The following is a 24,234-nucleotide window of genomic DNA, read 5'->3' as shown; positions in this document are numbered from 1 at the left end:
GGGCGTGGCACACAGCATTTAAACTGCCCACATGCGGGAACTCGCCCCTTTTTCCTGGTTCCTGCTCGCACAGTTCTCCCTCCCTCCCTCCCTCCCTCAGATTAGGCTCTTAATCCTTTGACCTTGCTATGGACCTCGGTTGGTCGCCTGTTGAAGGGGCCTGGTAGGAATTGTTTCCACTTGACAAATTGGCACCAGCCATTTGGTTTTCTCGCCTACCTTGTAGCAAATTGTCACAACTATGTAAGGTTTGGCAGTTAGGCATTGGAGTATTCGGTTGGAGGTGAGGGGAGGTAGTGGCCATCACCTACTCCTCCTATTTCAAGGGTATTCCGTTAAAGGAATCTGGGGGGCATGGCCCCATCCAAAGCCCAGGCGGGGGCTAGGGCCATGGCATGACCCCTATTGGTGACCCTGGGGGAGTTCCTATTCGATTTGCATCACAGGGCTCACCCTACTGGTGGTTAACCCTTCTGAGACTTCCTGAAGGCGGGCAGGAGTCAGATATAGTTGGTTCGGTTCCAATGCCTAAGCCACTAATATTCACATTCTGTAACCAATAAAGTTGTGACATTTTCAGCTCAGCCCATTAACCAAAATTTTGGTGTCAAGTGTCCTTATTCCAACATAGGGGGAGGGTTTGGGGTCTTGCCACGCAATGAGTTTTTCAGAGTTCTTGTCCACTGCTTCCAGGCACCCTTCATAATATCACCTCAGAGGGTACCTTGATAATAGAACTGAGCATGATTCTCCCACTCCTCATGTTCCTTTTAACCTTGCCAATGCCAACAACTTCAAATGAATCTGAGGGAATTGTTTTTGTATTGCTGCCAGGTGCAGGCACTCAGTTGAGATTCCTGCATTGCAGGGAGTTGGACTAGATTTCCCCTCAGGGTCCTTTCCAACTCTACAATTCTATGACTTTATGATAAAAAAGTGAGCATAGAAATAAGGAAGATTATTTATTGCCTCTACACTGACTGGCAGGAGCTCTTCCGGGGTTTCATACAAGAGTGTATTACAGCCCTGCCAGGAGATGCCAAGGACAGAATCTGGGACTGGCTGCACGCCTTTGCTACACATTGTGTGGCAGTGAAGAAGATATAGCACCACCACACTGTAAGTGATACAGATGACTGAGCAACTCTATGATGGATTTCCACGTGAATTTATTTCCACTTGCTGCCTATATTAGACCTCTGTCATTTATCAAAGCCCTCACAGGTCTATAAGATAAAGTGACCCACTAAAATAATGTCATTCATTCATTCATTCAATTATTGAGTGACTACCTGTTCTTCACCAAAAAGTCTCATGTTTTAGCCATATTTTGCTTGTATTTGTTTTTAAATTGTGTATGTGTTTCCCACCCTGGGCTCCATCAGGAGGAAAGGCAGGGTGTAAATTCAATAAATAATAGTGCAAACATTCAACTGAAATAGCAATACATAGCTGAACATTTATATTGATTGAATGAAGTTCTGAAGCAGGAATTAAATAATTTTGGATTTTTCAGCATGTGGTAAATGCCTGTCACTTGAAAAATCTATGGAGTGAAAAATTTCACTTGAACAAGATAGCTGTCTGAAAGGATCTTTTCTTTATGAGTCCTGCAGCTGTCTCCTAAATGTTAGACTGAAACCTGTAATAGAAGATGTCTTCCCCACACCTATCTCTGCTCTTAGTATAGTATTGTCTTCTCATGGCTTTATACAGATGCTATTTTCTTCAAATGGCCCTTTTCTTTTTTGGCACCAAGTATATAATAAATATACTTGGAAAGTTTCTGATAAATACAGATGTATAGTCTTCAGAAACTTTTATTATTTATTTATGTAGCATGGTCAGTATGCAAGTTGCCTTACACAGCATCAAAGGGCAGATTCCCTTCCTTGTTATCGTTCATTTCTACATATTCAAAATTAGGCTGCTCTTGCATCCACTAAATATGATTATTCATGGGCTAATGGTGCTAGGAATATGATGTATACACAAAAAGTATCAGGTGTAATGACAATGATTATACAACAAACCAACAACACCAAAAACTGGCTTATGAATATAAAGGTCAATTTTACTAGAATAGGTATATAACCTCATAAACCTACTAAACAATAAGCAAACTAAAGTGCAGTCTGCATAACCAAGTCTGGAGATACTCATAAACATAGAATGAACTAATGTCTCTCTCTTTACTGTACTGGTTGTGTATGCAGTAAGTATTACATTACACAGCTGGAGCAAACAAATTGTTCTTTAAATAGCCATTCACTGGATGCACAAAGGCACATATGTAGGAGCGGTAGCGAGAAAGCGTTCTTCAAATAGTCATTTGCTGGAAGCGCTAAGCGATATATGTATCCGCGGTTGCAGGAAAACAACTCCTCACTACTCCCATGGTGAAAATGGTACAAATAGTCAAATGGAACCAAATAGAGACCTGGTCTCTGCATATTATCCAGGTTTAACAGCAATAGTGCTAAATAATACAAAATGGCATTCCTGTTACAATAAATGAAAGACCATAAAATATCTGCAATACCATCTTATGTTGTGTCTTACTTAATCACTCAACACGGTTCGCTCAAGACAAAAGATCATACGAAATGCTCACAGTCACAGTGAATATGGTAACAAACATTTAAATACATTACAGGTGCATGGAATCAATCATCACATTTGTACATTGTTAAAGGTACAGTAATGCTTCTCTGTTACTGCTAAACAAACAAAGGCACAAAAATTAATTTATATATAACATCCAAGGTCAAATTCGGTATTCAGACCTTTTGGAAACAAGATTCCTAATTGAAATATTAATTTGTACACTTTTTGTAACAAGGCTCTTCGTACATCAACAGATCTAAAGGGTAGCTTTTAAAAGTCCACAGAATGAAAAAACTCAGGTCATTTTCAGTGTGAGCCTCTTGCTGGAAATGCTGGACTAACGGGGCGTCTAGACAAGCATTGCGTATTTTGGACCTGTGCTCAGAAATTCTGGTCTTGGTTGCACGAGTAGTACTACCTACATGTAGAATATGATCCCTGGAGGCATCTTTTCTATCTGTTCAGAAAGAACTCACTTTTTTTTGTTATTGTCCCTGTCTCCATTTCCATATTTATTTTTTTCTTTTCAGTGAGGCAATTTTCTCTTTTATGGACAATTTTCAATTGAGAGCATTTTAGTGGGCAATTAAGTGTGTTTTTTTGTTTTTGTTTTGTTTTTGCTTGAGAGCAGGTGATTTAACTTTAAATGTGAATGGTTTGGCTACGTATGGCTTCTGCTGTAACAAAGCTCAGGTTGTTATATCAGTTCTACAGTTGCCTTGTTGCAGAACACAGAACGCTGTTGGCTTGAATGGAAAGTAAAATGGAACAAACCCAATGAGCAAAGGATATGATTGGAGGAAGGGGGTAGCACAAATGGCATGCTGTTGTTATTTTTGTAGATGAATGATCAGGGGTGATGGGAAGTGTAGTCCCACAACATCCGGAGTGTGACTTCTTCCCCAACTCTAGCCAAGCTTTTAAAGCAAAGCATTTGTTTTACACTGGGCAAATAGTTGCTTCTGTGCCGTTCATCCAATAGCTTTAATCACAGAAGATGAAGATTTAAATATTTTAAGAGTAGCAAAATTACCATCTGTAACATTTATTTATTTTTATTTTGGACTTTTTATTTTATGTGATGAGCTTTTGTAACATTTTTATTGTCGTAGTTAAAATTTGTATCTACTTACAGGAAACAAATAATGTATTGTTTGTGAGTTTTGAATAATTCTGAATCGATTCAGTTCATTTTCTGGTTTTTCTTTTTTATTGTATTTTGAATTCCAGTGCTGTGTTTTTGTATAGGAGTCATATATGAACCTTCTAGCTTCATAGTCAGCTAAGTTCTAACATAGCTCTTAGGCTTTGGTTAACACTTAGCTCCAAAAGTGACTCATTCAAATGGTAGCCTTGGAGGAACCCCCCCCCCCCTTTAGGAATGTGTGTCTTGTCTGCTGCTCATGTTATATCCCTTTTTTTTTTGTATTGGGTACTCATGATAAAATTTGATAAGCAGAAAAAAATGGAGACATTCAAGGTTTTTTCCCCCCGAAGAGAAAAGTGCACTTACTCCCTTTTTGTTCAAGAGAATTAATAATAATCTCTTCTTGTTTCTTCTCCTTCTATGGGATAAGAGCTAGTAAGAAAAAAACCTATAAATCTCTTATGAGCAGTGATGCATCTACAGATTTAAAAAAACCTTTGTCTCTGTAGGTCAGAACATTTCTAGCTGCTGATGTAAGAAAGACAGAATGCATAAAATTAATCTTTTTAAAATTCTCAGTTCTGGTGCCCAAAGCTGTCTTGAGAAAATTTCTATCAAGTGGATAAGTATTTGCAACTTGTTGTTTGGAAGAATATACTGGGAGATAAATGAGCCACAGACATTTATACTGTAAGGAATAGTTGGTTTTCTTGTCAGAGATGAGTAATTAGATGCTGGTTCCCAAAATACTGGCTGATACATGTCATCTACTTGATTCCCACCTGAAGAACACAGATACTGCAACCTAGAGCTTTTGACTGCTTATGCAACTTGGACTAAAATATTTGCTTAGCTTTCACCAAATAATATTGCCCCTGGGAAGGTGCCTAAGGCATCATAGGATACCCCACACCCCTCTCCAATTTTGAGGGAAATCCAATGTCACGTTTACCTTCTGCATGGGCCTTGCCCTTTCAGCATCAGAGCACCAACATCGGTAGACCAAAAGAGAGGTGTGTGAGTGCTGAGACAGTTTGGGGGGGTGTCTGTCGAGGAACATTGGAAGACTTTTGATCCAAATGTTTTCATGATTTCCTAGTTGCCCAACACAACCCCAAACCAAGGAGAATTTTAATTTTAGTCCCTGGATTTAATCTTAATGGGCCCTTTAGATGGCAATATATAGTATCTCAGTTGGGAAGCGCATAACTAACATTTCTCTTCCATTTCTCTCTCCCCCCCTCCCCTGCTTAATAACTGCATCTACATTCCTTGTTAAGTTAGTGCAAAAAAACCCAAACACAGTTTGCCAATTTTGTTAAAAAAGGAGTAAATATTCTGAGTACAGTAGTACCTCGGTTTTTGAACGTAATTCGTTCTGGAAGACCGTTCAACTTCCAAAATGTTTGAAAACCAAAGCATTTACTTCCGAGTTTTCGGCATTCAAAAACCGAAACGTTCAACTTCCGAGATGTTCAAAAACCAAGGTACCACTGTATATGGAGTTTCACACCAAGTTTCAAGGATGCTGTGGCAGTCAAGAGCCAGCCTTGATGAGCCTTGCCAAGCCCATCCCACCCAGGTGCTGACACTAGGCTTGTTGCCATCTGCCTCTTTCTGCCTGTGGCTCCATTGACTCTAGCTGCACCACTTATTAGATGAATAAATTGGCATTGGAGAGAATTGGCCCCAGAGTTCAGAACTTCATAATAACAGCAGATTCTGCATATGCAGGCTTTCTAACTCAGTTCAAAAGAGAAGATTGCCCATATGTCCATCCCTTTGTGTGCAGAACAGCTTCATCCATTTAAATGTTAAATCATGGTTTAATTCTCTATTGATGTGATTCCACGAGCCTGAGCAAAGTGTCAGGCTCACACGTTCCCTTCTCTTGCCCCCAGTCTACTACTTGGCCAGCTTTTCATCAAGCAATGATTAGTTTTAAAAGACACCTTCATAATCCATGGTTTGAAGTTGGTTTGTTTAGAAACTAACCAGTGTTTGTTGTAAACCACGATCTCTGGTTCATACATAATGTTAAGATGAGATCCTTTGAAAGTGAAAGTAAAACACAACAGAAGTTATCCTGACCGTGCAAGAAGAGGGGACGGGGAGCTAGGGAACCTTCAAACCTGACATTTTGCTCTGGCTCATGGAGCTCATTCATACAAGAAATAGCTTAGCATTTCTTGTAGACTAGACCAATAGCCATGACAAATCTATAAAAGTTGTATTTTAGCTCTTTGAGTTCTAAGATAGCTCACAAATGTTTAAACACATAAACAAGAAGTCAGAAGAATCTGCACATCTGCACTTTGTTTTTAAACAATCAAATGATTCTTCAGAGTAAAGACACATGCAATTAGTAACTGACATAATGCAGGATACAGTCAATTTACAAGGCAAATAACTATGTGAAAATTCTTGCCCTTCATTCATATGCTTGCCTATTCTGTTTTCATAGACCAAACCAGTATCATATTAATTGTGAGTCATGTGGCAGAATTCAAGAAGCTTCTGATTGAGTTGTCCTTATTAGTTTGCTAGTTAGATTTGTCGGATGGTAAAGTTTTGCCACAAGTTTTGCTGTTTCTGATGATAGGCTTCTTCAGGCATGTTGTCTTTAAAATAAAGGATCAGGTGGCAAGTGTGGATTTGCAGAACCTCTTTACAATTATTTGAAGAGTTGGAAAGTTGACAACGTGCATAAATTTCAATTAAATAATCCAACCTTCTTAGGTATTTCTTTCTTTTTAAATTCATTCAATTACATGTCACTCAATACATAGAGATATTCACAATGTAGAACAGTTCTTTCCAACCTTAGAAGACATTTTCCCCAGAAGAGATATAGGTGGAAGCAGCACCACAAACTTCAAGCCTCATTGTCAGATTTAAACTGAAGCCTTTAAGTCAAGATTTATTGGCTTGGGATTGATTAAATTATTAGAGTGTTTTGTACAGAGTGAAGTCAATGCTTAAACAGAGATGTCCACCCACACCTTGCCTTTGATGTGGTAATTACAGTTTCCCAGGTGGCAGACCGTTTGTTTGAAACTTCCATCAAGCAGTGGCTCTTTTTATCCTTTTCTTTTTCATCACATTGGTACATTGCTAGTAGTATGCCAAACATTTCTTCTGCAGTTTTCCTTGGCTATTCTCCATCAATTAATGTGAAAACAAATTACATTCAAGAATGATGAAAGGCACAGGAATCTTTTGGTGAAATTTTCAAGTATAAATAAATAAATAAATAAATAAATGGGAGAAGGAAAAAATAAAAGACAATAAAATAAAGAAAATAATGATGATGATGTATAAACAATACTACTACTATTAAAAATTATTTCCCATTCATTCACAGTGTAGCTTAGTGCATAGCATGCCTTAGCCTAGGGCAGAAAATTGGATTCATTGGCATTTGCATAATTCCCAGCCTGGCTATTGAATAGTGCTGTGTTCAAAAAAGAGGGAATTATATTAACTGAATTTTTATATTCCCTCTAGGAATTCGGAAGGACCGCAGAGGAGGCCGTATAATGAAGCACAAACGCCAAAAAGAGGAACAAGACAACAAGAATTCGGGGATTGTTGCCGAGAGAAGGAGCCCAAATCTCTGGCCAAGTCCTTTGATGATCAAGCATAACAAAAAGAACAGTCCAGCCCTGTCTCTGACTGCAGATCAGATGGTCAGTGCCTTACTAGAGGCTGAACCACCTGTTGTCTATTCAGAATATGACCCTGGCAGGCCTTTCAATGAAGCTTCTATGATGACACTGTTGACCAACCTGGCTGACAGAGAACTGGTGCATATGATCAACTGGGCCAAAAGAGTTCCAGGTAAGAATATTAGTAAAGGATGTTTGAACAGCTGTTCATACCTCAAGACAAACTGTTGACTAGATTCTGCTTATGCAAATGTGTCTGAAAGTTTGGAGAAACATTACTTCTTTTCTCTGTTCACCCACACAATTATCTCACTATATTCAGTGGCATTAACTTGTTCTTTTCTAGAATTGCTATAGCTGGTATAAGCAGAAAGGTTTGATAAAGAAATAGTTGCCAGTTTCTGTTTGATGATCTCATGGATGACATAATATGTAATCATAGCAGTTCATAGTAGCATGAAATGTTTGTTCCCACATCTTCAGGCTAAATTTGGGCTATTCTATCTTAACTAAAAGTGATTTAAGGTCTATAAAAAGGTACCATATTGCAAAGCCTGAAGTATTGATTTATACAACTGATGTGCAGCAGAATGTGCAAAACTAAGGAATGGCTGGAACTGAAGAACACTTGGTTTATCACTGTAGGCCAACACTGTCCTTGTATAATCAAATAACACCTGAGCTTTCAGCCACTTGCCAAGAACTAGATATGATCTATCCCTGTGCACAATTTCATTTTTTTATTTTTTCCAGCTTTTTCCAGCCTTGTACTCTCAAGATGTTTTCGACCACAGTTTCCATCACCTGTGCTTACTGGAAATAATGGGAGTTGGAATTCATACAACTCCCTTATGGCTTATAGAACAAGAAAACAATGATAAAACCTCAATTAACATGATATCAGACAATTAAGAACACATCTGCATAAAATGTAAAAACAGACTATTCTGTTCAAAGACTGTCAGTAGATGCATGCTTCTGAAGAAAGTCTGGGCCGTTAACAAAAATACGAAAAGTACGTAGAGATTTAGCTGAAATAGTAATTGTATCTATCATGAGGTTTTGTGGGTCACCAAGGGCCAAACTAGATGTGATTTTGATGTTGCATGGTGAATTCATTTATTTAAAATCTAAATAGCTGACATGCTGCCCCCCCTCCCCCAAACCCAGACTGGGACTGAGTTGTGGGAAAGGGAGCGTTAACCCTTTGCCCCCACTTTGGTCCTGATTGGAATATCCACCCCAATTTACCTGCTTTTCAAATTGGGAAGGAAACCCTTGCAAGGCACCAGGGAGAGCATGCCTCTGACTGTGCATGGCTGGTGCAGGAAGGGACCCAATTTGAATCTGCAGTGCAGCAGATTCTCCCGTTCCACATCAACTATGTAAGCTTTTTCCTTAATCTGCTCTGTAACTCCAAACTGCATGAGGCAAAAAACATCATGTCAAGTTTAGACCTGTGTGCATGTTCACGCAAAAGAAAGTTCTGTTGAACTCCTAAATAATGATTGCAAGCAAAGAGACTTGCTTGTGAGTAAACAGGGATGAAATTGTACAGTTAGTAATAATTATATTTTTACTGTCCTGAATCAATCATAACCTATAAAATGGAATGCTACTGTAGGACACATCCATTATCCTGGTGATACTACAACCATTAACTGTGCAAAATGTCATCCCTCACTTAATATGTAAGGTAGGGAGGCATGCTTAATGTGATGGTTAGTTAGCTGGCAATTGTGGTTAGACACTGAGGTAACAGAACTAGTAGCTAATAGTACAGTTACTGGGAAGGGCAGGGTTGATATTTTTTTCTTTTTTAATAAGAAGGTTGAAGTGGTTGGCATTGCTTTTAGTGGGCTTGGTTAATGATTTACACCCAGTACAGTAGCTGCATTATTTAATGATCCTAAAATGGTACATTGGGCATGCAGGCTTTGAAGTTTCAAGATGATTCATGGTGCTATGGTTATTTTGTGGTTTCCTGAAGCTTAAAAGATAAATACTTGGCATTGCATTTTTGTTTTAATGCCACTGAAGTTGCTGGCTTTCTTAAGGCATTGTTTTCTCATTTGACCTTAAAAGACTGTTCGTGAAATTAGGAACACTCTGTGAAGGACCAACAATAGCCACGTTTCTTCTTCTTCTTCTTCTTCTTCTTCTTCTTCTTCTTCTTCTTCTTCTTCTTCTTCTTCTTCAATAGCCACGTTTCTTCTTCTTCTTCTTCTTCTTCTTCTTCTTCTTCTTCTTCTTCTTCTTCTTCTTCTTCTTCTCCTCCTCCTCCTCCTCCTCCTCCTCCTTCTCCTCCTCCTCCTTCTCCTCCTTCTCCTCCTCTTCCTCTCTCTCTCTCTCTCTCTCTCTCCTTCTCCCTTACACCACAATTCTTGGTTAATTTTGTGAAATTTATTTTCACAAATAGAAAATAAAAGACAATCCACACCATTCAAGTGTAATTATCTTCCATATGCTGCTGAAAATATTATTGTTTGAAATTTAATCAGGCTCCCAAGTTCTGACCCAAGTGTGTAATTGCTTCTGCACATGTGCAGACGCCAAAAATTGTGCCTGCGCAGAAGTGATTTTTGGCGTCTGGACATGCGCAGAGGCGATTTCCAGTATCTGCGTGTGCGCAGACACAATTTCCGGCATCGCTCAATGAGTCCCTGCGCCGGTTTAGCGCAGTGCGCGGGGGACTCGCCGAGCGGGCAACTCAGTCCAGGGTGGCTTGTGGGCCAGTAAAATGGTCTTCGTGGGCCGCATCCAGCCCATGGGCCACACTTTGCCAACCCCAGGTCTAAACCACCCACAGAGGGAGATGGCAAAGCATGTGTTGCAGCTACAGTTTTAAGGCTTTTCTTATTTCAGCTTGTCCACTCTCTCTTAGCCTTCTGTGCTGGGATGCTCTTAAACCTGCAACTCTCCAGGGCAAATCATGGTCTCTAAAGAACTGACAGATAAACATTGGGGTAGTTTAGTTATTTCAGGGTGCAACACTGAATAAACACGGTTGTTTGTGTGAAGGTGTTTTCCTTTCTCCAGTTCATGTTTAACCTTTATTCTCATGTTTTCCGTTTTTCTTTCTCATATTCCAATGCTTATGTGTGTCTCTCCATTATGACAATTTCATTTGTGGTCTACATTTTACATTTCTTCTCAGTACTGCCCCCCCACTATTGAAAATATTGAGTATAGGTTTCATTCATATTGGGGTGGTTGAGCTGTGACCCTCCAAATGTTGCTAGACTCCCCTCATTTGCCCTCAGTGTAGCCAGTAGTCAGGGATGATGGTGTTGGTATTATTATTATTATTATTTACATTTGCCCACCTGACTGGGTTGCCCCAGCTACTCTTGGCAGCTTCCAACAAATTAAATCATCAAACACAGTAAAATGTCAAACATTAAACATTTATCTATACAGGACAGGGCTGCCTTCAGATTTCTTCTAAAAGTCAGATAACTGTTGATTTTCCTTTGTAGGTAGTTGTAATCAAACAACATCTGGAGGGCCGCAGTTTATAGTCACTGCTGCCTTGTATCTTTAGTTTTTCTGCTGTTCTGATATTCATTTATTGTAGGAGCTGCCAACCTTTTTGGGCCCATAGGCACATTTACAAGCAACAGAAATTGCTATGAGCACCACACATTCTACAACTAAGCACATACCCTATCCTGTTATGTTGGCTGTAACAGAATGCTCATGCATTCATATTTGGGACCCACCTTCTAATTTTGGGGTGCCAGACATTGAATTTAGCATTTTAAAAATATAAACCATGTTAAAATATAAGCCAGGATGGCTTCCAGATGAGTTGATTGCCTGGAGAGATGAACCATTAAAAGAGCACAAAGAAATGGGTGATGCCCCATTAAGAAGGCCATTTACAGAGAAACTCTGGGCAGACAGCAAATGTAGAAAACCCTTCCATGGGGTAAGAAATAGCAGAGGAAAAGGCAGGAGTTTTCAGGTTGTATATATGTGTAAATAAACTATATACAGTGGTACCTCGGGTTAAGTACTTAATTCATTCCGGAGGTCTGTTATTAACCTGAAACTGTTCTTAACCTGAAGCACCACTTTAGCTAATGGGGCCTCCTGCTGCCGCCACGCCACTGGAGTCCGATTTCTGTTCTCATCCTGGGGCAAAGTTCTTAACCTGAGGTACTATTTCTGGGTTAGCGGAGTCTGTAACCTGAATCGTCTGTAACCTAAAGAAGAAGAAGAAGAGTTTGGATTTGATATCCCGCTTTATCACTACCCTAGGGAGTCTCAAAGCGGCTAACATTTTCCTTTCCCTTCCTCCCCCACAACAAACACTCTGTGAGGTGAGTGGGGCTGAGAGACTTTAGAGATGTGTGACTAGCCCAAAGTCACCCAGCAGCTGCATGTGGAGGAGCGGAGACGCGAACCCGGTTCCCCAGATTACGAGTCTATCGCTTTTAACCACTACACCACACTGAAGCATATGTAACCCGAGGTACCACTGTATCATAAAGACACCACGGACTTCACTGCACCTCCTGGTCCAAAAGGACACACAGACCTTCTCCAGTCTTCAGAGGCTGGCTGGAGGTGAGGAGGCAGAAAAGCGTCCTCCTTTTCTTCCAGCAATGGCAGTTTTAATCTCAAATCTCAGGCTCGGTACTGCGCCCAGAGATCAGAAACTGCTCACATTAATGAAATTCCCTGTCACAAAATGCACCTGGAACAATGGGAGTTTCAGACGCTGGTAACAATATATTGTTTAAACACTGAATTGTATCTGTATTTACCAATGAGACTGGTGAGAAATAAAGCCATTTGAAGGGTATAGAAGAAAGAGAGAACAGAAAACATCAGCCACTGTAGGCAGAGTCCATTTATAATGTAAAGTAAGACAAGGTGGAATTGCTGATGCATTTAATGAGACCATAGTGAAAGGAACATTTGGGCACAGTGAGAGGCTATGTACCTGAGAAGTATTTATGTTTGTACAAATACACTGAATTTATTTCTGGCCAAAATAAGCAGTGAAAGTGTAAGCAGAATTACTGCTTTCTGTCAACATCCTCCAATTGTACAGGCTGGAGCTGTGAAATACTGAGTTAATATCTAACTTGCAGAAGCTCTTTTCAGCACACATTAAGATAAATTTACTGTCTTTTCAGTCAAAGTTGCATACTCACTCTAGCTTTCCCACTGTCTAGAAAGCTGTAGTCTACGTTTACATCTACTTGGGTTTTCAAAGACTTGTTTTGAGGCATTTCACTCCACCATGGTGCTATTTAAAATAAATTCAAACTAGGTAACAGTACTACTACTAGGACCAACATCTCTGAGTATAAATATGTGCAGTGTTTTGTGTTATACAGAATTCCTCTACCCAGTAAATCCCCTATCAACTGAATGATTGCACAACTACAAGTGGTCCTAATAAGAGATAGCAGATTATCTGTGTTTTACCCAGGCAACATACTCCAAGACCAGCTCCTTCAGGGCCAAATGGTTTAACAAAGGTGTGACCTAGAACGGCTAAGGATACTTCTTACTGATGGGAGTCATGCCTACCCTGGTTAGCTTACCCTTGTATGAAATGGATGATGAATGCATGAAGCAAACTCCTCCTGTCCTTGTGGGATCTCCCTCTGTTGTCCTGTTGGGGGGGGGGAGTGAATCTAAATCATTCAGGAATCCTCCACAAGTAGAGTAGGGCTCCCCCACTTCAGACCTTTCCTCTCAAATTCATGGAGAGGGACTGGAAAAGGGACAGTGGACGAGGGTGGGGAGCGGTTAGGCAGCTCCTTACCCTCACAGATTGTTTCACCCTATATGAAAGCCTGAAGTGTGCGAGTGTGTTTGTAACTTTGGATGCTCCTGAGGAGTGTAATGGCACTCGCCAATTTAGAATGGGAAATAGAATACCTCTTCTAAAGTGGTTGTGCATTTATTGGAAACACATTATTAATAATTTGGAAGGTCTTTTATGAATTTTATTTGAAGATAAAATATAATAGCATTCCTAGTTATCTTTTACCACAACTCTTCACTGTTATTTGTACAACTGCGCACTGGGTGGACAATATTTACTGCCATATGGAAGTGGGAGGGAAGGTGCAGGATATAATGAGGTTACTAGGCAGATGTAACAGTGATGAGAAGGAGGAAATAGAGTGCCATTTCAGTGGAAAACAAGCATTTAAGATTTGAACCTTATCCTGCAATATGCCAGTGTTCAGTGCTTCAGTCCCTGTATATTTTTCATGCAAAACATTGTATCTCATTAAAGAGATACAGATCATCTTACAATAGGACAGAAGGCATTGTAATGAACTTTAATGACAGATGTTAATGTTTTGCTTCTCTTAAATAAGATAATGCATTTGTTTGGGTGACAAAATATGCAAATTATTTGTAGAGCTTTCTGGAGGAATAAGGATTTTCTCTCTCTCTGAATGTTTCACTATAAAGCTAATTATCTGGAAGTCTTTCTTTAAAAACAACAGAAGCTATGAAATATCCTCAAACACAGCAGGATGGAAAGTCTGACACTATGTAGATTTAAGTGTTTGTTTCCTTGAAAGTAAGTCATGCTGTGTCCAGTTGGATATGCTTCCAGTTAATTTCACATAGAATTTCATCTTTCATTTTAGCTTTCTGTTGGCTCAATTTTATAAGACACGCACAACAGCTCATTAGATTGGGCAGTAGACTCATAAAGACTGACTATTGGGAAGAGATGCTCTGCTGCTATTTTCCTTTTTCTCCGACACTCCTGTTGGAGGCATTTAATGAGGCATTGGCTTAAGTAAGAATGAGGAAGGCCTTTTTCCATTCCTCTCAAGCACCTGGTTGTTTAATGTCCTATAGACATCTCTGAACTATAGGAATCAAAGGCTATGGATCCTCAGGACATATACTTACAGAGTGTAGCCTTAATGTATGTACACATGGACATTAATGAGCATTATGTACCATTGCACCAGGTCTCCTTTGCTATTCTGAATATTAATTGAAATCACATTAAAGCAGCTTCCTACCATATCTCAGCCATATAATTGAGTTTCCTATTTGAATACACCATAAAAGATGCATTTAGGTTACCACATTTCCAAACCTGGGTCTGTTAGAGCTCAGCCTAACACTCAGTTTGACAGGCGACCATCAGTTACTGTGGTATATGACCTTCAGGGAACTGCACCACAACACTAGCCAGCAGTGAGGGGTCCTTCCCATAGAAACATGTCACCTTTGAGGGACAGGCCATTGCTCAGTGGATGAACACATGTAGCATTTCTACTTACCAATTCCAGGCCTTGTATTCAAAATGCCTACCTCCTGCCTCTAGTCCGCTTCCTTCTCTAGCTTAAACCTGCTCTAGCTTGCTGCAGCCCCAAGTTATTCCACTCCCATCCCCACTTCCTGCAGTCTCCCTGCGGCATGGAACTTGCTCCTGGAATGGATTTTTAACCCCTGATTGCTTGGTTACTAATTATCTTTCTCAGATCTCTACATTACCCTGGTACCAAGGGTATCTTTTACTGGAAGCTCTATTGTTTCACTGAGGAGTTACTGTCAACCAATTTCCTTGCCAGTCTGTTCCCTTCTTTACTTTATGTGACAGTGCTGCACCACAGTTGATAAAGATGGTGCTTTAGGTATGATGCAGGCCCATTCTACTTCACCAGAGCAACATTGCAGGATGGCACTGTACACCACAGAGTTTGACACAGCAATACTTAATTTCCATATAAAAGACTTACTGACTGGCACAGAGAACTATGCTGCTCTTTGTTTAGATGTAGATTTACAAAATTGTTTTTTGGTTTTTTTAAAAGAAATAAGTGATCTTATGGCCTCATATGAGAACATTTCATTGACTTTTTTAAAAAATTATCTGTTTCCTGGTGGATAAATTTTGTCTCTTAACTATTTACATTCTCTAAATTTCAGGTCACTTGTTGCATTTTATGTTATTTCAGAACATTCTATTACTCTTTTTCTCAGAAATCATCCTTTTGCCACTACATTCCAGCCACAGAGTAAACCACTTGTTTGTTTTGCTTCTTTCTGGATTTGTCCATAAATGAACTTGAAAGCCTCATGCCATCTCCTTTCCATTTGGAGTTTGTACTCTGCATGCAGCTGAACTCAGGTTAAGTACAGAAATTAGAAGAAGGGTTTTTTTTCTCTCAAACTCCTGACACTGATCCCAGGCAGATTGTCCTGAAAGGCTCAACACATACAATAGTTAAGGCCAAACTAGATGCACGGATGTAAGTGCATATCTTTAATATTTTAATTCACTTATTATCAATTGCTTTTTCAGGTAAATTACTTGTTGAGAAAAGTAGAAAACAACTTAGGCTTCAATTCTAGCCCCTTTACTGGGAAGTTAGCCCCACTGCATTCAATAAGACTTACTTCCAAGTAGATATGGCATTTGAGGCAAAAATATTAGTTAATAGTACAGTCATACCTTGGTTTTTGAACAGCTTAGTTTCCGAATGTTTTGGCTCCCAAATGCCACAAACCCAGAAGTGACTGTTCTCATCTGCAAACTATTTTCGGAACCCAAACGTCTGGGGCTTCCCTGGCTTCTGATTGACTGCAGGAGCTGCGCTTTGGTTTTCAAAAGTTTTGGAAGTCAAACAGACTTCCACAACAGATTCTGTTTGACTTCCAAGGTACAACTGTACTGGTATTAACTGTGACAAATGTGAAGGGATAGATCAGGCATAGGCCAACTCGGCCCTCAAGATGTTTTTGGACTACAACTCCCATGATCCCTAGCTAACAGGACCAGTGGTCAGGGAAGATGGGAATTGTAGTCCCAAAACATATGGAGGGCCGAGTTTGCCTACAGTTGGTAGATGATTGATAGATAGATAGATAGATAGATAGACAGACAGACAGATGGATGGATAGATATCAATATATTATCCAACCAGAGGAACTGTTTCATGCACATAATTCAATGATCATTTAGCCTGCCATAATTTCTTTGAGAAATTTGGCTGCTTTGAGAAATTTGGAAACATGGCAGGCACATGTACTTTCAGTGTATCTCATTATTTAACAAAGAAGCAGTTCTCAGTTGAAAGAGCTCAAACTTGTTAGGTGAGTGATGTGTTTTCTGGGAACATGCTGCTCATTAACTGGTTATGATTCTCCAGAAAGCCAAGTGAATACAAATGGTCAGCTGCATTCCAACTTCAAAATCTCCCCATAATATATTCCTTTGAGCTCTCAGATTGTGACACTCCCACACAGCAGTTAAAAGTATTCATGCTATTGCAGTTGTCAAGGGAAATTGTTATAATTTATTTTGCTGCCCCCTTTCTCCTTTCCTTTATGTCTTGCACATAGCCCTGGAGGGGACAGATGGGAGAAGCAGGACTCTGTTTAGCTTTATGATAAATTTATGATAAATTTGCTTTCCCAAGCAAAACCAGGCACATCATCCAAATAATGGGTGGGAGATTTGATATTTTAATAAAGATTGCAATGAAATTCTCTTGAAAAAATAATATTCTGCAGACAAAATAATATTTAAGTCTTACCCTTACATACTAATGCTTTAGGGGCTTAAATTCACCTAAGTGGATTCTGCTTTCAGTGCTGCAGGCAAGACAACGAAATTAGTTCTAGAATGTAGAAATGGAAGGAAGTACATCTATGTCTGTGAGTACATTCACCTGCCCATTTCCCCATGAACAAGCTGTTGGAATTCTTCAAACCTGAGCTATATGGAGACATCAAAATGGGTGCAGGTGCCTCTTCCAAAGACCAATTCTGTTTTCTAATGACTTAAAAGAATTACCAGTATCTGAAGAAGTGTGCATGCACATGAAAGCTCATACCAATAACAAACTTAGTTGGTCTCTAAGGTGCTACTGGAAGGATTTTTTATTGTTATTTAGTTCTGAAGATATAGTTCATTTATTTGGTACAGCACAGTATGTTCTCAGCAGCTTCTATTTGTAGATGAAGCACTGTCAGATTCAAGTTCATTTTAGATTTAGCAGATTCTGTTCTCCGTAGCCTTTTCTTGAAGGAATCCGTTTCTGTGTTTGTTTAATATGTTGGCATGCCTGATATGATTGCTGATCATCTCAAAGATAAGAACATTCCCTATTTTAAAAAGAGAGAAACTCACTGAAATGCTGTCTTCAGTTTGTTTTCCCCATTATTTTAGGCTGGGTTAAAATTTCACATTAAAGCTTAGTTAAAAAGAAACTATGGTTTCATGTGAACAAGGACTGTAGTGTGCTCATGCACACTGCTCATCAATCTCTACTTTAATCCTCCCCTACTCCTACTGTTGTCTCAACAGGGAGGACATAAACCTGAGGCTGACTATATAACATATGTGAACCAGTGCTTGTTTTGCTTCAAGCAAACCCCGAGCAGAAGCTGAGCTTTGTTTCTGGCTTACTTCTTATAGTTTGTTTGAAGAAACAAATCACAAATTGTTGCCAGTGTGGCAACATCTGTTCATTCTTGTTAAACCTTTGTTCATTTTACACTATGGGTTAACGTGTTGGATGAACCAGTGCTTACTCAAACCATTGTCACTGGCTTAAACTAGGAATCAAAATTTTAAATTCCTAATATGAGCAAATGTTACTGATTTTCTACTTTCCTTTTCTTAATGCACATGTATTTTAAAGTGAAGTATGGCCTTCTGTTAGTTTGAAAGTAGGATTCCTCCATCTCTCAGAGCCTTAACCATAGAGGAATACAGGAATGAGAGCATAAACTGTCAGGAGCCCTATTCGGTCATGGAGCATCACATTCGTGTGTGTGTGTGTGTGTGTGTGTGTGTGTGTGTGTATTAGTATTAGTATGTCCATTTAGTTAGTAGTGAGGACTGGGATTGGCTACCTCTAGTATAAATACAGCAACCAGATACTTGGCCCTTGCCTGGGAAACAATGTGCTTCCATACATGCAGGCCAAAGTAGCTAGGATAGCAGCCGATCTTGTGTGAAGCATTAACTCCAACACCAAATCTCAGTAAAGCAGTAAGAGGGAGGGTACCACATGAGTATGAGGAAATGAATTAAATCCCCCTCCTACCATGTTTCCCCTTCAAAACCACTTCTTAAATCTGTTTTGCTCTTAGTATTATTGCAAACATGGAACCCCACTATCTGGTTTATGAAGTAGTAGTTTAAAAACAGCAGGGCTAAAAGAAGCCCTCACTCGATCCTACCACCTTGGGATATTTTCAGCCAAGTTCCATTATTCCATTTTTGGGTCAAGTGTATAATACGCATCCCTGATAACACGTGCAACAGTACACAGAAATGCAAACATGTTACCAAAACAGGTGAAGTTTTCAAGATGTTGGGGCAGAAGTCACAGTTTGTCACAGGGGTATTGCTTTGTACACCAAGTATGGGGGGAGGGGAGCATCAAACATGCACCTGGGTTAAAAATAAAGGTTTGCATTTATTTCAAAATAAAGTAATAATACTAATACTAATAATTTATTACTTATGTCCCGCCCATCTGGTTGAGTTTTCCCAGCCTGGTGCCCAGCAGTGCTCTAGTGCCTGTGAAGCTACCTGTGGCACCCCTGAGCAAGTGCCCCAAGACTCTGAACTATCTGTCTGTCTGTCTGTCTGTCTGTCTGTCTGTCTGTCTGTCTGTTAGTATCTAGCCCTCCTAGAAAGGTATGGAGCAAAAAGTGTAGGTACCTTCTTAGTGATTTCTGTGCTGTGCATTTGGCTACTGGCATGCATTCAGTTGTGACCACTTTGTTGTTTTTAGCAGCAATAGCATCTGAGGGTGGGGGAGTGTTCTCCATAACGAGGACCAGCAAGATATAGCTGACTTCCCACAGTAAGCGTAAGATTGTTAGGGCTGGTTGTCTCTCTCATTTTATGTTGTGCCATACTCCTTGTGGTAGCCATTTTGTCTTATGCCATGCCCTTCTATGGCAACTGTTTTGTGACTGGTGCCCCCAGCACTCCCAAAATTTGAAATGTGCCTACTGCTGGGTTAGTATATGCCAAAGTTTCACAGAGACCACCTGGCCTGGCCCAAAGACTTAATCACTTAATTCAGTGGTGGAGGAGAGCAAGAGAAGAAGATAGATGGAGGTGGGGAAATTTGTTCTTGCCATATAAAGAGAAGAGAGGGTGGCAGAGATTGAGCAGGCTGCAGTGTAAGTTTAAGCACAATAGGGAAGCTAGAAATGTACAGGCAATGAGTTTGGGCCACTTATGGGTGAGTGTGCTTTCAGACAGACTTTCAGACAGAATATGCAAAGGTCTTTGGTGGGAAGAAAGATATGGAGTGAGGGCTGTCATGCATGGCGCTGCTGCCCTCACACATTCAAACTGAACACCTGGATAGCAGATCTCTCCTGTGGCATGGTATCTGAACTCCAGAAGCTATCTGGAATCTCAATTTTCACATTACATCAGAAACAGAAGTTACTGTCAGGCTTCTTCTATCAGGATGCTCCAGTTTAGTCTTAAGACGCAGTAGGTATAACATAATTTTTACCCCTCTAATTTGTTTCTTTAATATAGTAGCTATGGCCAGAAAAGCCTTATCTGGGTTAATCGACACTTCAGCCTTTAAGTGTTGTCAACATTCAAGGAGGATCAAGCCCAGTTACAGGCTTCGCCCACCTCAATCCCATGAGCTACACCTGCTGCATCTCACTTCCTCTTCAGAGCCAAAGAACTGACCTCAGGACAGGTGGTGGTAGAAGCCAGGGGTGGCAAAAGCAGCTGCTCCAAGGGTTCTAGGAGAAGTGCCCCCCACCAGGAAAGGGTGGTAGGACAAGTGGGGGGAAACGCTTGACTACAGTTCCCACTGTCCTGCTCCACTGGCCATACTCACTAGGGCTGATGGGAGTTGAGGTTCAGCAACATCCAGAGGGCCAAGGGTTCCCCACTCCTGTATGCTGTGTGAAGCATGGGACAGTCTTAACTGCACCATGACTGAATTCCTAAGTCTCTGAATCATGTGAGGGCCCATGGCCCTCCATGAATAGAGGTTAACAACATCTAAAGAGGACTTAGGTCTTTCTGATATGTGTTGTTGTTGTTGTTGTTTTAATGCCACTGCTAAGTTTACAGTTGTGCTCCCTTTACTTATACTGACAGGACATTTGATGAATGTTCTGGGAAAAGCGGCTTCTCTTTTTGGTCTGTGTGTCTTGTTTCAGCTTCCAAAATATCACAGAACCAAAAGTGCTCCCTTGAGAGCCAACACAGCCAGTTCTCATGAAGTAGCAGGCAGCCATTATTTAGCTGTCTCCTGCCAGTGAGGGAGTTCAGTAGCTGCTGTTTTTTATGGTTGGTATACACGCTCGATAAGATAATGGTAATGGGATGGAAGACTTTGCTCAAATATTGTTTTATTACTATCTACAAAAATAAACACTTCATAGGTCTTGTAACATTTCTCTGGCAGGGAACTGCACATAGCCTTGTCTTCTAGTAATTGTATCACTTAATTATGTGATAAGACATTGTGTTCTTCAAAGAAGCACCTGAAAACTCTTATAGTTAAAACTGTACACCCACTCCATAAAGACAACAGAGGAGAGTGAGATCTGGAGTTCAAGCTGATTAATACAGAAAGCAACAATAGGTTTAGATTACAGGGGTGTCCAAACTTTTTAAAAAGAGGGCCAGATTTGATGACGTGAAGGGCCATGAGGGCCGACCAAAGTTGCTGACCTTTTTTTGGATTGAAGTTGTAGTAAATACAGGGAACAAAGCAGTAAACACTATCCTATCAAGTGATGTGCTCTGAGGACTGCCACTCTTCCAATATAAAGCACAAAATCTCAATAACCCCTAATGGATAGGAACCTATTGAAAATGCACGATTGTTTGCACATCAACAGTGAAAATGAGCATTGTTTCATTTCCATCTGCTTGGAAACACTGGATATGCAGGCTGGTTCCTGTATGAGCTGATTCCCATTTATGATCATCTCTGGGATATGTGAGGCTACTGCTGGGATCATGACCAGGCTCACATGGAGGCAGCTTCTGAGCTAGCACTTGTATAGCTACTTGAATGCTACCTCAAATTTAAACTGGGACAGCTGCCACAGGACCTACATAAGCTGACTAGAAAACATTATGCCTACACCAAGAAGCCTTGGGGCTGGCTGGTATTGCCTCTAGTGCATGCTGGATCTAGTGCATACTTACTACAAGTATGAAGAAGAAAAATAATAAATCAAATTGTACAACTAAAAATTGTCCAAAGCAACTGGAGAATATTTTTATTCAGTTTATTTCCCTGTAGAAAGTTATGTTGCTTTTGTTCCTTGACTTTAAATGAACTGATTGAATAACCAACCATTTAATCATTTTAAGTGATTCCATAACTCAAACAGAGCATGCATGCATGTGTGTGTGTGTATCATGTATGCCCTACAGATGGAATATTGCAAGTGCTAGCTGAAGGCACAAGTTTGACCAGTTTAGATAAAACATTAGACATGTCCTTTAAAGTAAAAGGCATAATGCAACGTTGACATTTTTATGGCCATCTCTATAATTATAATTGTAAATATTAACTGCAATTTCCCTTTAAAAGGTTTTTTCTGACTTGTATATAGTAAAGCCCATAACAGCAAATATAAAACAACCTTTTAAAATAATTTACACCAGATGCTAGTTTCTCTGACCACATCTCTCCTAATGCATGCTACCAGCTAATTGGGCTTAAAGGGGTAAATTTACAAATTATGGTTCAGTTTTAGGTGGGATGCAACATCTATGCAGAAAGGACCACTTTGGAGCAATTGACTAAAGGGGAATATAGTCCTTTACATCCATTTACTATATGAGATAAGGACTATGCCTCGAAAGGCAGTTTACAGTATTTAATGTCTGGTCTATTTTTACAGAAGGGGGAACTGGCTTATTTTTTTGTTTTGTTTCATTTTATTTCTGAAAAATGCATACAGTTGATCCTGTTTGTCAAGGGAAGTTTTGCCATCTTTAATCAAGATCTGGTTGGAAATATTTAACAAATCTCTGCAGATCTATGCAATGCAAAGCCCAATCCAGCCCAAGTTGAGCACTTTTTAAGCCCCATTGGTTTTAGTGAGAGATTTTAATATATGCTTACATCTCCACTATTGAAATTAACGAAGTTTTTAAAAAAATGAAATTAATTGATTTTGGCAAGATTCTAGACATATATTTTGGCATCTTGCTTGTGTTGTGCTTTATGTTTTAGGGCACCAACCTCATACTTCAGCCTATTCACTCAAAGTGGAAAGGTCTTTGTTTTAATGACCCTGAACATTTCAGCAAACTTGGCCACCTCACTGCTCACTCCTAACTCTACATGGTTCATGAACAGGTTCCAATACCAATCTTTGTGAGACGCCACTTTCTATGTCTTTTGGAGAACTTTCCACTTATTCCTACTCTCTGCTTCCTGCTACTTAACCAACTCCTGATCCACAAGAAGACTTCTCTTATTCTATGACTACTCCTATTATTCCATGACTGTCAAGCTTAATGGTTAGTTTACCAACATAAGAATAGCTTGCTGGATCAGACAAATAGCCCATCTAGTCCAGCATCCTAGCCTCACAGTGGGCAACTAGATGCCAGAACGCGAGCACAAGAGCACTTTCCCCTCTTGTGGTTTCTAGCAGCTGGTATTCTGAAGCATTGCTGCTTCCAAATTTGGAGGTAGTGCCTAAGTACCTAAGCCAATGCAATTCTGGGCTGCATCAATAGGAGTATAGCATCTAGATCAAGGGAAGTAATAGTGCCACTGTATTCTGCTCTGGTCAGACCTCACCTGGAGTACTGTGTCCAGTTCTGGGCACCACAGTTCAAGAAGGACACTGACAAACTGGAACGTGTCCAGAGGAGGGCAACCAAAATGGTCAAAGGCCTGGAAACGATGCCTTATGAAGAACGGCTAAGGGAGCTGGGCATGTTTAGCCTGGAGAAGAGGAGGTTAAGGGGTGATATGATAGCCATGTTCAAATATATAAAAGGATGTCACATAGAGGAGGGAGAAAGGTTGTTTTCTGCTGCTCCAGAGAAGCGGACACGGAGCAATGGTTCCAAACTACAAGAAAGAAGATTCCACCTAAACATTAGGAAGAACTTCCTGACAGTAAGAGCTGTTAGATAGTGGAATTTGCTGCCAAGGAGTATGGTGGAGTCTCCTTCTTTGGAGGTCTTTAAGCAGAGGCTTGACAACCATATGTCAGGAGTGCTCTGATGGTGTTTCCTGCTTGGCAGGGGATTGGACTCGATGGCCCTTGTGGTCTCTTCCAACTCTATGATTCTATGATTCTAAGTATAATGACTAGCAGCCGGACTTCCGGGTTGGCGCCTCCAGTAATGGCGGAATTCCTCTGATCGGGAGGAATTTGCTTCGTGGAAATTCGGGTCTGGCCGCCACGGTGAAGGCGGAGACCCACTAAAAATCACAGGCGGGTGAAGCCTGTGAACGTGGGATTCGGCTGGCACCTTTTGTGCCTCCTCTACTCGCAGGGAAACCCGGTTTCGGGGATCTAGAGCGACGTGGGGTGAGCGGCGCGGTGCTTCAAATTGATTGCTTTTTCCACGGAGCGAAGCCGCATAGGAGAGCGCTGACTTTTTCCTGTGGACAATTTGATCTTAAAGCAACTACCCGTGAGTAGAGTGAAGAATTGGATTTTTAAACGCCTTAATTTGGCACCGAAACGGGGAGGTTCAAAACAGGAAGTCCGCCTTCCCCTTTTGTAAATAGACTGAAGCAAAGAGGCTGCAAGCTAAAGTCTTGGAAAGCCTACTGTGAAGGGCTAAATTTCCATCAGTAAAAAATATTAAATCCCCCT

The 24,234-nt window shown here is 40.4% G+C and overlaps 2 protein-coding genes across 6 annotated transcripts in view; one reads left to right on the top strand and one right to left on the bottom strand.

The window, feature by feature from the left end:
- The window catches only part of ESR1 (estrogen receptor 1), a 205,466-nt gene that overhangs the window by 139,011 nt on the left and 42,221 nt on the right, over positions 1 to 24,234 (top strand). For all 5 annotated transcript variants that reach the window (XM_079971531.1, XM_079971532.1, XM_079971529.1 and 2 more), the window contains one exon: positions 7,262 to 7,594. In XM_079971531.1, the coding sequence (XP_079827657.1) occupies positions 7,262 to 7,594 (333 nt within the window). The remainder of the gene's footprint in view (positions 1 to 7,261; positions 7,595 to 24,234) is intronic.
- The window catches only part of LOC307213408 (uncharacterized protein), a gene marked incomplete at its 3' end in the record, with an annotated part of 117,316 nt that overhangs the window by 78,433 nt on the left and 14,649 nt on the right, over positions 1 to 24,234 (bottom strand). The window lies entirely within an intron of this gene.

The sequence above is a fragment of the Podarcis cretensis genome (assembly GCF_951804945.1).
Source record: "Podarcis cretensis genome assembly, chromosome: 3".
NCBI lineage: Eukaryota > Metazoa > Chordata > Lepidosauria > Squamata > Lacertidae > Podarcis > Podarcis cretensis.
This window is presented reverse-complemented; position numbering and strand designations above follow the sequence as displayed.